The sequence below is a fragment of the Rhodofomes roseus genome (genome assembly GCF_022264815.1).
Source record: "Rhodofomes roseus strain CIRM-BRFM 1785 chromosome Unknown C8Q71scaffold_39, whole genome shotgun sequence".
Taxonomy (NCBI): Eukaryota; Fungi; Basidiomycota; class Agaricomycetes; order Polyporales; family Fomitopsidaceae; genus Rhodofomes; species Rhodofomes roseus.
In genome coordinates, this window is record NW_025952995.1 from 210,006 (window position 1) to 222,448 (window position 12,443).

At 58.1% G+C, this 12,443-nt stretch overlaps 4 protein-coding genes across 4 annotated transcripts; 3 read left to right on the plus strand and 1 right to left on the minus strand.

Moving 5' to 3' along the window:
* Positions 1–745: 745 nt before the first annotated feature.
* On the plus strand, positions 746–2,932 carry C8Q71DRAFT_410742 (NAD-P-binding protein). Its single transcript, XM_047918389.1, has 9 exons — positions 746–1,078; positions 1,130–1,250; positions 1,298–1,393; positions 1,459–1,707; positions 1,759–1,811; positions 1,869–2,115; positions 2,175–2,291; positions 2,353–2,432; positions 2,487–2,932. The coding sequence occupies exons 2-9, from the start codon at positions 1,209–1,211 to the stop codon at positions 2,635–2,637; spliced, it is 1,035 nt and encodes a 344-aa protein (XP_047772877.1). The 5' UTR covers positions 746–1,078; positions 1,130–1,208; the 3' UTR covers positions 2,638–2,932.
* A 3,154-nt stretch (positions 2,933–6,086) lies between these two features.
* Positions 6,087–8,037, minus strand: C8Q71DRAFT_728145 (uncharacterized protein; the record flags this gene model as incomplete). The annotated part of the gene is made up of 4 exons (XM_047921921.1): positions 6,087–6,281; positions 6,546–6,858; positions 6,910–7,277; positions 7,330–8,037. The coding sequence occupies 4 exons, from the start codon at positions 8,035–8,037 to the stop codon at positions 6,087–6,089; spliced, it is 1,584 nt and encodes a 527-aa protein (XP_047772878.1).
* Positions 8,038–8,477: 440 nt separating this feature from the next.
* Positions 8,478–10,172, plus strand: C8Q71DRAFT_888920 (uncharacterized protein; the record flags this gene model as incomplete). The annotated part of the gene is made up of 3 exons (XM_047928626.1): positions 8,478–8,543; positions 9,120–9,215; positions 9,377–10,172. The coding sequence occupies 3 exons, from the start codon at positions 8,478–8,480 to the stop codon at positions 10,037–10,039; spliced, it is 825 nt and encodes a 274-aa protein (XP_047772879.1). The 3' UTR covers positions 10,040–10,172.
* Positions 10,173–10,663: 491 nt separating this feature from the next.
* On the plus strand, positions 10,664–12,152 carry C8Q71DRAFT_863333 (uncharacterized protein; the record flags this gene model as incomplete). Its single annotated transcript, XM_047928150.1, has 4 exons — positions 10,664–11,062; positions 11,533–11,674; positions 11,736–11,842; positions 11,892–12,152. The coding sequence occupies 4 exons, from the start codon at positions 10,664–10,666 to the stop codon at positions 12,150–12,152; spliced, it is 909 nt and encodes a 302-aa protein (XP_047772880.1).
* Positions 12,153–12,443: the final 291 nt, after the last annotated feature.

Below are 12,443 nucleotides of genomic sequence, written 5' to 3' on the forward strand. Positions count from 1 at the left end.
CTGGAGCCCTGGAGCTTGGAGGTCGGAGGCGCCTGGAGGTCGGTGGCTGGACGCGAGGGTTGTCGGCAGTTGCCGCGAGCAATTCCTCCAGCGCTCGTATTCCCGCATAACGACGCGTCACACACGGGTGACCTGAGCGACTGAGGCTCGGGGTTTGTGCACCAGTCGTGCACGAGATCGCAGTCGCCGTTCTTTGCTGTGTAGTCATCATCGACTTCAGCGCATCGCATACTTGCGTGAGGGATGTCGATACTTTGCTTCGTTGAACGGATGCGGTCGTGAACCTACTAACTTACGGTCATTGCCACATGCTTACATAATTATTGTAGATGTGTCCATCTACCGTATACAATCCCTTGCCCTCATCCAAGTCTTAGCCCCGGCCGAGTACAGCGACACATACATTTGGGGAAGTCATGAACAGCACTGTACGGTCACAAACTGTTGTAGGGTTTCAAATCCATTCCAAGAGACGGTGTGACTGTACTGGCATGACATAAGCATGAACCGCTGCAGGATATCGGAGGACTGCTCGCGGCAACTGCCGACAACCCTCGCGTCCAGCCACCGACCTCCAGGCGCCTCCGACCTCCAAGCTCCAGGGCTCCAGAGCTCCAGCCAATTTTGAACGCACCTAGTGGGAGGAGAGCGCCTTTCTGAGGACGATGTCTCGAAGCTCCTCCAACTCTCCGTCAGATGCCATGGAGACTAGTGATAGTGCGAAGTCCTGAAGTAAGACGGTGCAAGTCTAAGTGGATCGGACTCTGGCTGCTACGGATGCTGTAGTCACGTGCTGGACGCGTCTGTGGCGAGACCTTGCGTTCAGCCCCGGACCGCCGCTCTGTTTACGACCGTCATCTTCTGGCTGTCGCCCACCTTCCCCTCACGTCGACACGGCTCTCGATGCGGCTTGCATATGCGACGGCTTGCAGAGGACTCGACGCGATGTGCTCGCGGTGTGGGAATGGTCATGTGGGTGTTATGTTGCGGTGTTCTCGTGTATGGTGGTGTCGGCCGCGGTGACGAAGCTGCGTGATGCACTTACGGGATCGGAAGAGTGTTGAGCGGGAGGGGTACGGTATGTCGCCATTGACCGAACATCGCTCGAACAGCCTTTGACCCACTTCAGATCCACCTCCGTCCCAAATTAAAACCAGCGCCGTCCATCTCCCAACACAATCTCTGCCAGTCTCTGCAGCCAGCCAGCAATGCCGATACCAATAACCACCTGCGAGTACCGTCTCCCCGAGGTCCATATCCTACGTGTTAACTGCGCTCAGTACTGACGGACATGCAGCCGGACGGCTTCGACAGTTCGACGCTCAAGGAGGCTGCCATCCACACACCAGAGGCGACCGAAGTCCTTGTCAAAGTTCACGCCGTCTCTCTCCAGGTCTGTTTGATATACACCCGCCTCCGAGAGTCATCCTTCACTAAACTCTATGTTCGTTCTTGCAGTTCCGTGACCTTATTGTTGCAAGGAGCCAGTACCTCGGACAGAAGGACAATGCCATTCCCGGCTCTGACCTGGCTGGGGAGATCCTCGCCGTTGGCGCGGACATCAAGGGCTGGGCCGTCGGCGACAAGGTCTCCGCCAACTTTGCTACCGACCACATCCAAGGCAGCGTCACTGACGAGATCAAGCGCACCGGCCTCGGTGGACCCATCGACGGCGTCCTCACCGAATACAAGATCCTGCCTGCGCACGTACGTACTGCGTCATGTCACTACGAGCGTTATGTTCATGCATGTCCCTAGTCACTCGTGAAGATTCCGGACGGCTGGTCATACATCGAGGCATCCACTCTCCCGTGAGTATCGCTTTCTGTGGTGCTGTCGCAAGGCCTCTTCCTCAATTGTGTGCACAGTTGTGCCGCAGTGACTGCATACAACGCCCTCCTCGGCACGAACCCGCTCAAGGCCGGCGACAGCGTTCTCGTTCTCGGCACTGGCGGCGTCTCCATCTTCGCCCTCCAGATTGCCGTTGCGAGCGGGGCGACCGTCATCGCGACGTCCTCCTCCGGCCATAAGCTCGAGGTCGCGAAGAAGCTTGGCGCAAAGCATGTCATCAACTACAAGAAGACGCCCGACTGGGAGCAGGAGGTTCTTCGCATCGTGAGTGCGCGCAAACCTGCTGTGTGGGTGTGGGGGCTCACTCCGTGGGCGGCGTGCAGACGGGCGGGCGCGGTGTGGACCATGTCATCGAGGTCGGCGGTCCGGGCACGATCAACAAGTCGATAGCGAGCACGCGCTACGCGGGCACGGTGGATGTCATCGGCTTCGTTGCGGGGGTGCGTCCGCTCAATTCGTCCTAGCAGCCGTTCCGTCCTCACTGACGTCCGTACCTTGCAGGCCGGCGACTTGCCGAACCTCCGTGATCTCGTCCTCAAGACCGTGCTCGTCCGCGGCATCCTCATCGGCTCTCGCACACAGTACGCGGCCCTCATGTTATGTTTGACCCCCGCTCATGCGCGCCGGACCGCCAGGTTCGAAGACCTCGTCCGGCTAGTCGACGCAACGGGTGTGAGGCCCGTCGTCGACAAGGTGTTCGCGTTCGAGGACCTACGTGCGGCGTACGAGAATCTTGAGAGCCAGCAGCACGTTGGGAAGGTCGTTATTCACGTCGCGAAGGCGTGATCCGCGCATCGAGTCGCGGGGAGACGAGAGAGCGAACGAAATTCAGATCACCAGGTGCATAGTAGAAGTGTGTTGATGATGTTCGTACGTTGTTCACCAACCAGCACCGTCGCCTGTGTGAGCTCGAACGGAAAGAGCTGACAAAAGCGAGAGCGAGAGGCGCATTTAGGCGGTAGCGAAACCAGTCCTTTGGAAGCTTCAGCTGTGCACCCGGAGCAGGGAGGCCCAGCCGGGACATAGCGAGGCGGAGCGATACCAGTGATGATTGAGACATCAAGGACTCACCTCGGAGGACCAGCAGCAAGGTTGCGTGTTTCGCCGTCTACACAGACCGTGCACAGGTATGTGTCTGTGTTGACCATTATGTAAAGGAACTGATCTCCTCTGCAATATGAGACATGGCAGGCACGTTCGTTGGCGTACAACTACCGGCCGTGTATCCTAGACTGGCTCAAGTCGCATTGACACCCTTCATACCGGTACGTACTAAGCTTTTGACGGAGAATCTTTCTCTTTAGCCGCAGTGTACGCGTGTCTACTACACGTGACACCCGACATCGTTCTCGTGCAACCACAGACGTTCTGCTGTCTTGCTCATGTGTACTTAGCGGGAACTCGAAGCACCGTCGCCTCACCGACCCGCATTGTCAGGACTCAGGAAGTTCTCGGGCTGTTGCTCGCGTTTAAATCATGCAAGTCTGCGTCACCGGTAAATAGCATCGCTCAGTTGTACTCAAGACACGGACTGCTACAAGATATCGTGGCGGTGTTAGCACTACTAGTATGCGCTCAGGGCACTGTCGTGCAATTCCTACTAGGCTAGGGGTCAATTTCGTAATTAGTGGTACATGCAGTACGTTTCCCATGCGTTTCTCATTCGCCGTCAAGAAAACTGAAGTTCGTTACAGCGTACAGTGCAAAGTTGAGTCCTATATCACGACTCCGAAATGAGGTCGTACGCCGTGCATCTGTGAGTCGCGTATCGAATCCTCTACTTGGTATCCAAGGACTCCCTCCTCCTAACAGCTTCTTCCTTGTAACGCTCGATAGCTTCCCTTATCACCTCGTGTCCCTGGGCATCGGTGTATCCTTCCTCCCTCAATGCTGCCCCAATGTCAGGCCAGTAATCTTCCGGCTTCGCATCTTCTCGGTAGGTCACAGTTAGCTGCCTTTTTGGTAGTGCGATTAAGTTGAGTAATCCTAGAGTTGCAAAGCAGTATTATGTGTGAGAACTACCCTTAACGATTGCAGATGACGCACACACTGACCACTTGTGAAGAAAGCAGCATCGTCGGTGACTGCAAGTATATCTCCGCAGAGCTCATGTTCAACTGACCATCTTGATGTATTGAATTCGAGCTTGGAGCGGTAGCATTTACCAGTGTGCCGGCGTGCCCTTGAGAAGTCGATAAGGCAGGGCTGGCCATTCGGCCTACGGATGATATCTTGGTAAGCATAGTCTTCGTAATTGCCCTTGACGAGGCGGACAGGTTCCGTGTGCAGTTGTTCATATGCTTTGAGGACTGCTTCTCTGGTTTTGGAATTAGTGTGACATGAGTATCCTATGCGGTGATATGAATTGCCGTTGATACCTGAATGTGCTGTCCTCATGATGCAGTGACTTCGACAGTGAATCGCCGCAGTACTCCAATACCATGCACGTTAGTTGGTGCCCGTCCACTTTTCCTCGAAAGAGCCCGTAGTACATCGGCATCACGGTTCCATGAAGCGTCGTGGTATACGAGGCCTCATAGATCGTCGCCTCGTGTCTCAACCGTCGCTCGCCCTCTAGTGTCGCTATAGCCACCTTGCAGACGACTCGGCTTCCGTTTGATTTTAACTTGCGTACGTATAAGAGATTCTTCGTTGCATCTGAATTGTAGAAATATTGCGGGAACGAACGATCAGAGATGTCGATCACATCATGCAACATCATGATAGCGCCAGCTTCATCGTGAACTTCTTCGTATTTTTTTCCTCCAGGCTGGACGTGAACCCGATGCATGTACTGTGATTCGAGTGCCTGTCGCGCGTAGCCGTCACGGTCTTCTGCGCTCATCTGTGCAAGTTAGACAGAGGTGGATAAGACTGTAAAACACGAACTTGAAGGACGGCAGGCGTGAACTGGTAGCAAGAAAGAGGTCAGACTGAAGACAAGATGCGACACGGCGTCCTGTGCTTCTTTATATAACGGGGAAACGACATTTCGTGATCTGTAGTAAGCATTGAGATGACTCATGAACTCGGCTGCAGCTGATGTCCAAGGCAGTGTAATGGGTACGGTTCTACGGCGCTCGGATTCCTACGGATATATGGCGTACGGTCTATAGCAAAAATAAGTACACCCACATAATAGTACACCCATACATATCATTGTTTGCGCGCGCCACCCACATCAGTATTCGCGCCACCCACATAACTAATCGCGCGCGCCGCCTCCCACATAACTCTTTGCGCGCGCGGCCACCCACATAATTTTTCGCGCGCGCGGCCACCCACATAATTCTTCGTGCGGCCTCACCCATCGTGCTTGTAGCTCGCTCTCGCCTCGCGCATCCAAGACAATAGTAGGTAAGTGATACATTGATGACTATACTACGCTGACTATAGTAGTACTACAGTCGGCATAGGCTCGACGCGCCACAGTCGCGCCGTTGCGCTGTCCCCGCGTCGCGTGCGTCCCGTCCATCACTCGCGTCCGTCACCGTGCTCGACGCGCTACAGTCGCGCCGTCGCGCTGTCCCCGTGTCGCGGCCGCCGTCGCGCACCTACTGCGCCCGCCCTTGGTCCGCCCGCGCTCGACGCGCTACCGTCGGCGTGCCTCCACTCCCGCACACCGTCGCGTCCGTCACTACCCTCGCCACCATCCCCGCCTCGCGCCGCCTCGCTGCCACTGTGTCGGGCCCCGCCCCGCCGCGCTGTCGCCGCCACCTGCTGCCACTGTCCCCGCGACGCGTCCCTCACTGTCCCTGCCACCATCCCGCCACGCTATTCGCCGTCGCCGACCACCTACGCTTCGCTGCACGTTGCCACGTGTCGCCGCGCTCGCGTCAGCCACAACCGCCACGGTCCCTGCCACGCTACGCCCACAGCTGCTGTCGCTACGCCGCTCAGCCTGCGACGGATAATATACGCGGGGCATTGCGCAGGCCCTACGCTGCGCATTCGATCACAAGTCTCGCCCTTACGGAACCCGAGTGCTGTCCTGGCCTGCGCTCTCGATCGAAGTTGGGTGCCCCGCCATCGTCGGACTCAGCGACTGACGTACGCACTTTCGGTTGCGATCTCGCTGCGAGCTTCCGACCTATGACGCGCGGATTGCGATCGTCGATCGTGTTACTCACTCAGGTGAGATGCTCAGCTAGCGGCACCCTATGACATGGCGCCTTTGCGGTACAAGACCGCGGTTTCCATCCTCCCCGGCTCCTTCAATCCTCTGCCCTCGCATCTCACCCCTCGACTGAGGGCTCCCTTCTGGCTCTAGTGACAATCTGCCGACCTCCCGTGGCCCTGGCGACATGCAAAATGGCGGCGCGACTCAAGGTGCAGTGCCAGGGCGCGAGGCTCTGCGCGGGCGTGCTCGAGGTCGACTGCTGCTTCTCCGTGGACGCGGCGGAGGCGCTGGGGTGGTACGACGAGGCGGGCTTGCGCGTGGGGTTCCAGGTAAGTGTTTCTCAGGCCCAGGCTCAGGACGACTCGAGGGCTGTGCCCATGCCATCACATGTATACTGTACAATAGCTAGATCAATATACAACCATTTGCAATGATTCGAGTGTGCTAATCTATGCCACGACCATTACATGCAAATCGGGCACTCTTGGTCAGTACATAGAGGACGATCATCATAGCAGAACGTGCATCCCTCGCGCCCACACTTCTCGTCAACATCAGCCTCCATAGTGCCTACCCACTCCTTCTCAGCCTGTGCAAAGTCCTGGGTATTCCGGTACTTTTCCCAGGCGCTAGCGAGGCGAGTGCTGGTCACAAGGGCGATACCAGTCTGGGCGAATGGTGGGATATCGTCCTTGCGGTTTGGACTCCAATCGAGCAAACTTGTGCCATGGTCATGCTCGGGCATCCAGGCGACCATCGTGTTAGGGGCTTGAAGCACCTTGATGCCATAAACAGCCTCATAGAAGCTACCACCTGTCATGCCCTTCCGACGAGAGGTAGTCCACGAGAAGGCCCACTTCTGGGCCTGTTTCTCCCTGTGAATCGCCCTGACAGATGTGTGAGGGTGATTCAGAAGCAAGTCAAAGCGAAGCACTTACCGAGCATAGTTGCAGCCTGCGACACCTGATGGCGGTGCGAGCTCAGCATCGTTGAACTCAATGTATTTATCGCCCAAATCCACCATGTAGATCCCACGTGAATCCGTACTCTTGCCCGAATTCCCATCCATCCGGCACATCGAATTGTCGGCAAGGTACGACTCGAAGGGTGCAAGCACCTCTTTCGGTACGCGCACCTGGAGTAGGTTCCAGAACAAGGCGAACGCGGACGAGAGTCGGAAGTCGAGATCCTTCAGGAATTCAGGGGTGTGCTTCTTCGAGCGCAGGTTTCGGGCCCAGTCGAACAGAGGGTGGCTCCGGGAACCAGCTGTATAACCGAGGAGAACAAGCTTCCCCGGATCCTCCAACTGCCATGAACAGTGAGCGCGCGTCTGGAGTGATGATTGTGCGGCGACTCACCCTCACTGACTTCCTCAGGTCAACCGACTCTGCAGCATTGCAATCCACGAACTTGAGGGCCCGAGGGTCCTTGCAAAAGTCGCGGATTACCATCATGATGATATCCCCCGTTTCCTTGTCCCGGAAGACAACGCTCTCGTCCTCCTTTACGACATACCGAAGTCGCGAGGGGTCCTCAAGGACAAGCGGGTGCCGCTTGTGCCGCTTGTCAGCTTTCTTGCCCTTCCGAATACGATGCCCCCATTGTTGCTCTATCTCGGGTGTCTCAGCAATCCACTGGTGATACTCGGGGTACGCCTCGCGAAGGCGATCCAAGACGACGACATGGGCATTCTCGGAAAGCCACTGCGCTTTAGCTGCCTCCTTCATACGCTTCAATCCCATGCTCGCGACAAACTCCATCCGAATACGGTACTGTATCTCCACACTCCGCTTTCGGTCAACAAGTGCCTGCAATAGCACATCGGGAAGTTGAGTGGCACTGTCGCACCATTGGATGAAGCCAGAGAAGAGGTCGCCCGCAGGGGAAGGTCGGCCGGTAGAGTCGAGGAGAGCGTAGAGAATGGCCTCAAACTCCAGGCGGGGACGAGGATCGCCAGAGCGGGCAAGCAGAGACAAGGCGTGGTGATCGGTGGCGATCTTTGCAATGAGAACAGTGAATGTTTTCTTTCGCTCGCGCTTGCCAGCTCGTCGCGCTTTGTGGGCCATTGTCGCTTTGGTGCAAGGTGCGTGCAGGAGCGCAGCGCTGGGCCCGTACGGTGTCCGCAGGCGAGTCCGAGCGCTGAGCGCTTCAGAGTAGTGCGGCGCGGCTCATCCTGAGCCACCCCAGACTTCACGTCCCTCGAGCTGCAACCTAACCTTCTCTCGAGCCTCACCTACCGAGGCAGTTCTTCTCTGGCAAAGTGCATGCGCAGCGAGCGTAAATCGACTGGTCACGCGCGGCAATACAGTGTATCGGTGAGCCTGCCCTCGCGCCTTCTTCAAGTTGTCCGCCACCGCCTGACAACCTTGTCTAGCCTTCTGCCTCTCCCGAGGCCCGACCATCCTGCAGCTAGCGAGCCTGCCGCTTCCTAGCGCACCCACCATCATGACCACGGTGACTCGGTCTAAAGTCCATTATGTCGATGCTTCCGATCGTCCGACCCACCATGAGCGTCGGCGGAATGATCCTCGAGGCCACGACCGGTGATGACCATCATCGACAGGGTGCCCTCGTAGGTCGCCCGCACTCTCAGTTGCTTACTCACCACCCTTCGCAGCAAATGTTCATGCTGCGCGTGCACCACCGTTCCTAGTCGACCATCTCGCCCCTTCCCACTGCAACTAGCAGCGCGCGATGTGCAGATGCCGAAGAAAGATGAAGCGCGTCGAGCGGCGCGGCACCATGGACGGGCTGCTCGCCATGGGTCGTTCCCACCATCACCAGCCACCCGCGGCAATCCATCCATCCTCCCACTACCACGGCACCCTCAATGGGCGCGGCCCCGGCCCCAATTGCTCTCCACCACTCGGATACCCTCCCTGTCAACCACTCCTACCCGCAATCGCAATCCCTGCGACACATTGCCGGTATTGACTCGTCCATGACGTCGCCGTACTCACGCCATGAGAGGAACCACGACTGGGATCGTGAGGAAGCAAGGGCGCAACCGGTGTCCGAGCCGCCGTCCGGCCACTTGGAATCTCAATGATCGCCTCCGACACTGCCCACTGGCCCGAACGCGAACGGCGACCACTCGACCGTCCGCGTGCACACGCGTCTGAACCTGCGCGGCGCCATTTCCTTTGAGCAAGCGTACCTCGAGGTCGTTGAGGAGGCGGACGAGCCGACGCAGGTCGACGCCGAGGGTGCGGATCAGCAGCCGAAGAAGAAGGTCTCCAACAAGGTCAATGTTCCCTTCGGTTGACCCCTCTGTCGTTGAGAAGTTGAAGGGAGCAGGAGGCCGAGATGTACGCGGCTGACAAGCTTGGCATGGGCACTGAGGCATGCATGCTGACATCATACATGTGTGAGGCTCTTGGGCCGATGCTAATACCTTACCTATAGGACCGCAAAAACGCTCTTGAGGAGTACGTGTACATCATGCGCGGTCGTTTCAATGAGCGCTATGTCGCCTACGTCAAGGCGCAGGAGAAGGAGGCGCTCCTCAAGGCATCGGCTCCACAGGATGCCGCGGACTGGCTCTACAGCGAGGAGGGTGAGGACGCGACCAAGTCCGCGCACGTCGAGCGACGCGGCGCGCTCAAGGAGCTCGGGGGCCCGATCACGAGCCGGTACAAGGAGGCGAAGCAGCGGTCGATGGTGGTAAGCCAGCTGCGCGAGACGATCAACCGGTACATGTCCGAGGCGACGTCCTCGGACAAGAAGGACACGCACATCGACGACAAGGACAGGCAAGCCGCAGTCGAGACGCCTTGCGCGACGATCCAGCAGTGGCTCGAGGACCAGATCGCGCGCCAGTCCGAGCGCCCCAAGGGCGTCGACCCCGTCCTCACCGCCGCGGACGTCCTCAAGAAGAAGGACAACATCATCTACTTCGCGATGCCGATCCTTACGCGGCCTAAGCCCAACTTGCCGCCAAAGACGGAGACCCCCTCGGGCACTGAGACGCCGAAGAGCGGTACAGAGACTCCGAATGCTCAGCAGCCTCCACAGGAGGGCGAGGCTCCGAAGGAGTCGCAGGGACCCTCTGAGATGGACTTCGACTAGACTTTCTTCTGCTTTCACGACACAAAATCAACGAGCTCATGATGTAGGTTGGGGGACGTGCGCAGTATCATAGCTAATAATGTGTTGATGTAGGCATACTACAATATTCGCAGTCTCTAGTACTATTGAATCCATTGCCTCTCTTGTACGACGTGCGTCTTCACGGTCTTACGTTCGATCGACATGTGTTCGGCCATGCCTTTGTCACGAATTGTGAGTCTCCTTTGTCCACTTGCAGACTCAGTCCTTTGTCCATTTCGCTTCAGACTGGCACAATGTTGGTGCTATCAGACGCCTCCTTGAGCCTGTCTTTCGCCTTACTGTCTGCCACTCGGTCGCCCTCAGCGATTCCATTGTCCCCGAGCAGACTGTCCAGGTGTAGTGCATCGACACAGGCTGTTGATACAGCTTCCTCGTTGAGTAATCCTTTCACAGAATGACTTGCACTCATCACCGCTTTCATAGCCGACCTACTGAGTTTCGCTATTCTTCTCTAGCGTCGTCTCCAGCCTAGTCTGTTGATCCCAAACAACCTTCATGTGAGTCGCAAATGCTTCAGTCGCTCTGTGACTGCCAACATGCTGACCAACCCACACCTTGGGCGACTTAGCCTTGAGGCTCGCCATGTTGCCTCCGTGTTTACCACTCGAGTTGTGGGATCGCGCCATCGACCATCTATGGAACGACTGCGCCGCCCTAGAAGCGCGTCGCCTGACCTGCCACGCCTGGTTCAGCTCCGCGCACGTGCACGTTTTCCGGAACGCCGAGGTGCACCTGCATTGCGAGCAGGACTGCGACACGCTCGCGAACCTCACTGCGCCGCACACCGCGCACCCGCTGCGCCTCCTCAGCATCGTGAACCTCGGCCGGACCGCGTCCTTCCACGCGGAGCCCGACCGACGCTGCAACGCAGGCACGCTGGCTCGACGACAAGGCGGGGAAACGGATGATATCTACGGATATCCGTGGATGGCGTTATCCAAGCCAACCCTTGCCGCGATGGAAGCAATCACGTGGGAACACGTTAGCGTTATAAAACGCCATCATGTGTCCGACGCGACTCGCGAGGTCGTGTTTGTTTAATGCTTGCACGTGTGCTCTGTTTTGGCATATTGGGCTGGGTATAAAGGGGAGGGGGTGCCCTGAAAGAAAGTCGCTGCGCGCCGCCGTCATAGGACAGACATTCTCGACGGTGGCTGCGTTCTTCATCTCACCCGCATTCCAATCGGCTGCGCCGCGCTACTCCTGGTTAACTCATGGGCTGTGGCCCAATAGGTAACATATTCTCCGTAACTAACGGCCCGTGCGCAAGGCAGCGCGGCGAAGCGCTGGCATCGCTAGCTGGCTGGGTGTAAGAATTGGCGCATTTGCCGGCCGGCGGCCCCTTTGGCCATGCGTTGGTCTCAGAGGTAGCTCCGGGGTAGCTCAAGGCTTTAATATCAAACCCGGTCAGCAAGACATCGACGCGTACGCCACGCTGCACGTGACTGTAGGACGAACGCCCGCAACGGATCACGGCGCTGCGCTGGGCGGCTGGCACGGCGAGCTGGTCTCTTGCATCGCTGCACTTCTTTGCCGAGACGTACGGCGTCCAGAGCCACCCGGCGCTCAAGTTCTTCCCCAGCTGCTCGAAGGGTGCGTCGTGCTCCATGCTCCTCCACTTCGTCGCGAGAGTGACTGACGTTTGAATGTCCAGGCGAGTCGATTGGCTACGACCGGGCGCGCAGAGAGGGCGCCCCCGACGACTTCTTGAGCCAGAAGTGCGGCACGTACCGTGCAGTCGGCGGTGACCCCACTGAACTCGTGCGTTTTCGCTCGCTTGCCCTCCACACGATAGCGCTCACGTTTTCAGCAAAACGCAGGGTGTCTTCCCGAGTTCGACACGCTCCGCCGAAGAAAGATGAAGCGTGTCGAGCAGCGCGGCACCATGGACGGACTGCTCGCCATGGGTCGTTCCTACCACCACCAGCCACCCGCGGCAATCCATCCGTCCTCCCACTACCACGGCACCCTCAATGGGCGCGGCCCCGGCCCCGATCGCTCTCCACCACTCGGATACCCTCCCTGCCAACCACTCCTACCTAGCGACACCTCGGTCTTGGCTCGTCCATGACGTGGTCACGTCGCCGTACTCACGCCAAAGGGCGCAACCGCCGTCGCCGCCGCGCGGCGACTTGGGATCTCAACGATCGCCTCCGACACCGCCGTACACCGCCACACCTGCCCGGGACGCAGACCAGCGCAGACCGCGTCTCATACCAGGCCGTGCGCCAGGCACGCCCAAGCCACCACGCGAACGCCCAAACGCGTTGAACGCGCCGCCGCGCGGCTTTCTGCATGCGGGTGGCTACAATCGAAGGCTAATGTCAAGTACGGCGCGCCGCGGGGCAGCGACAGCTGCATA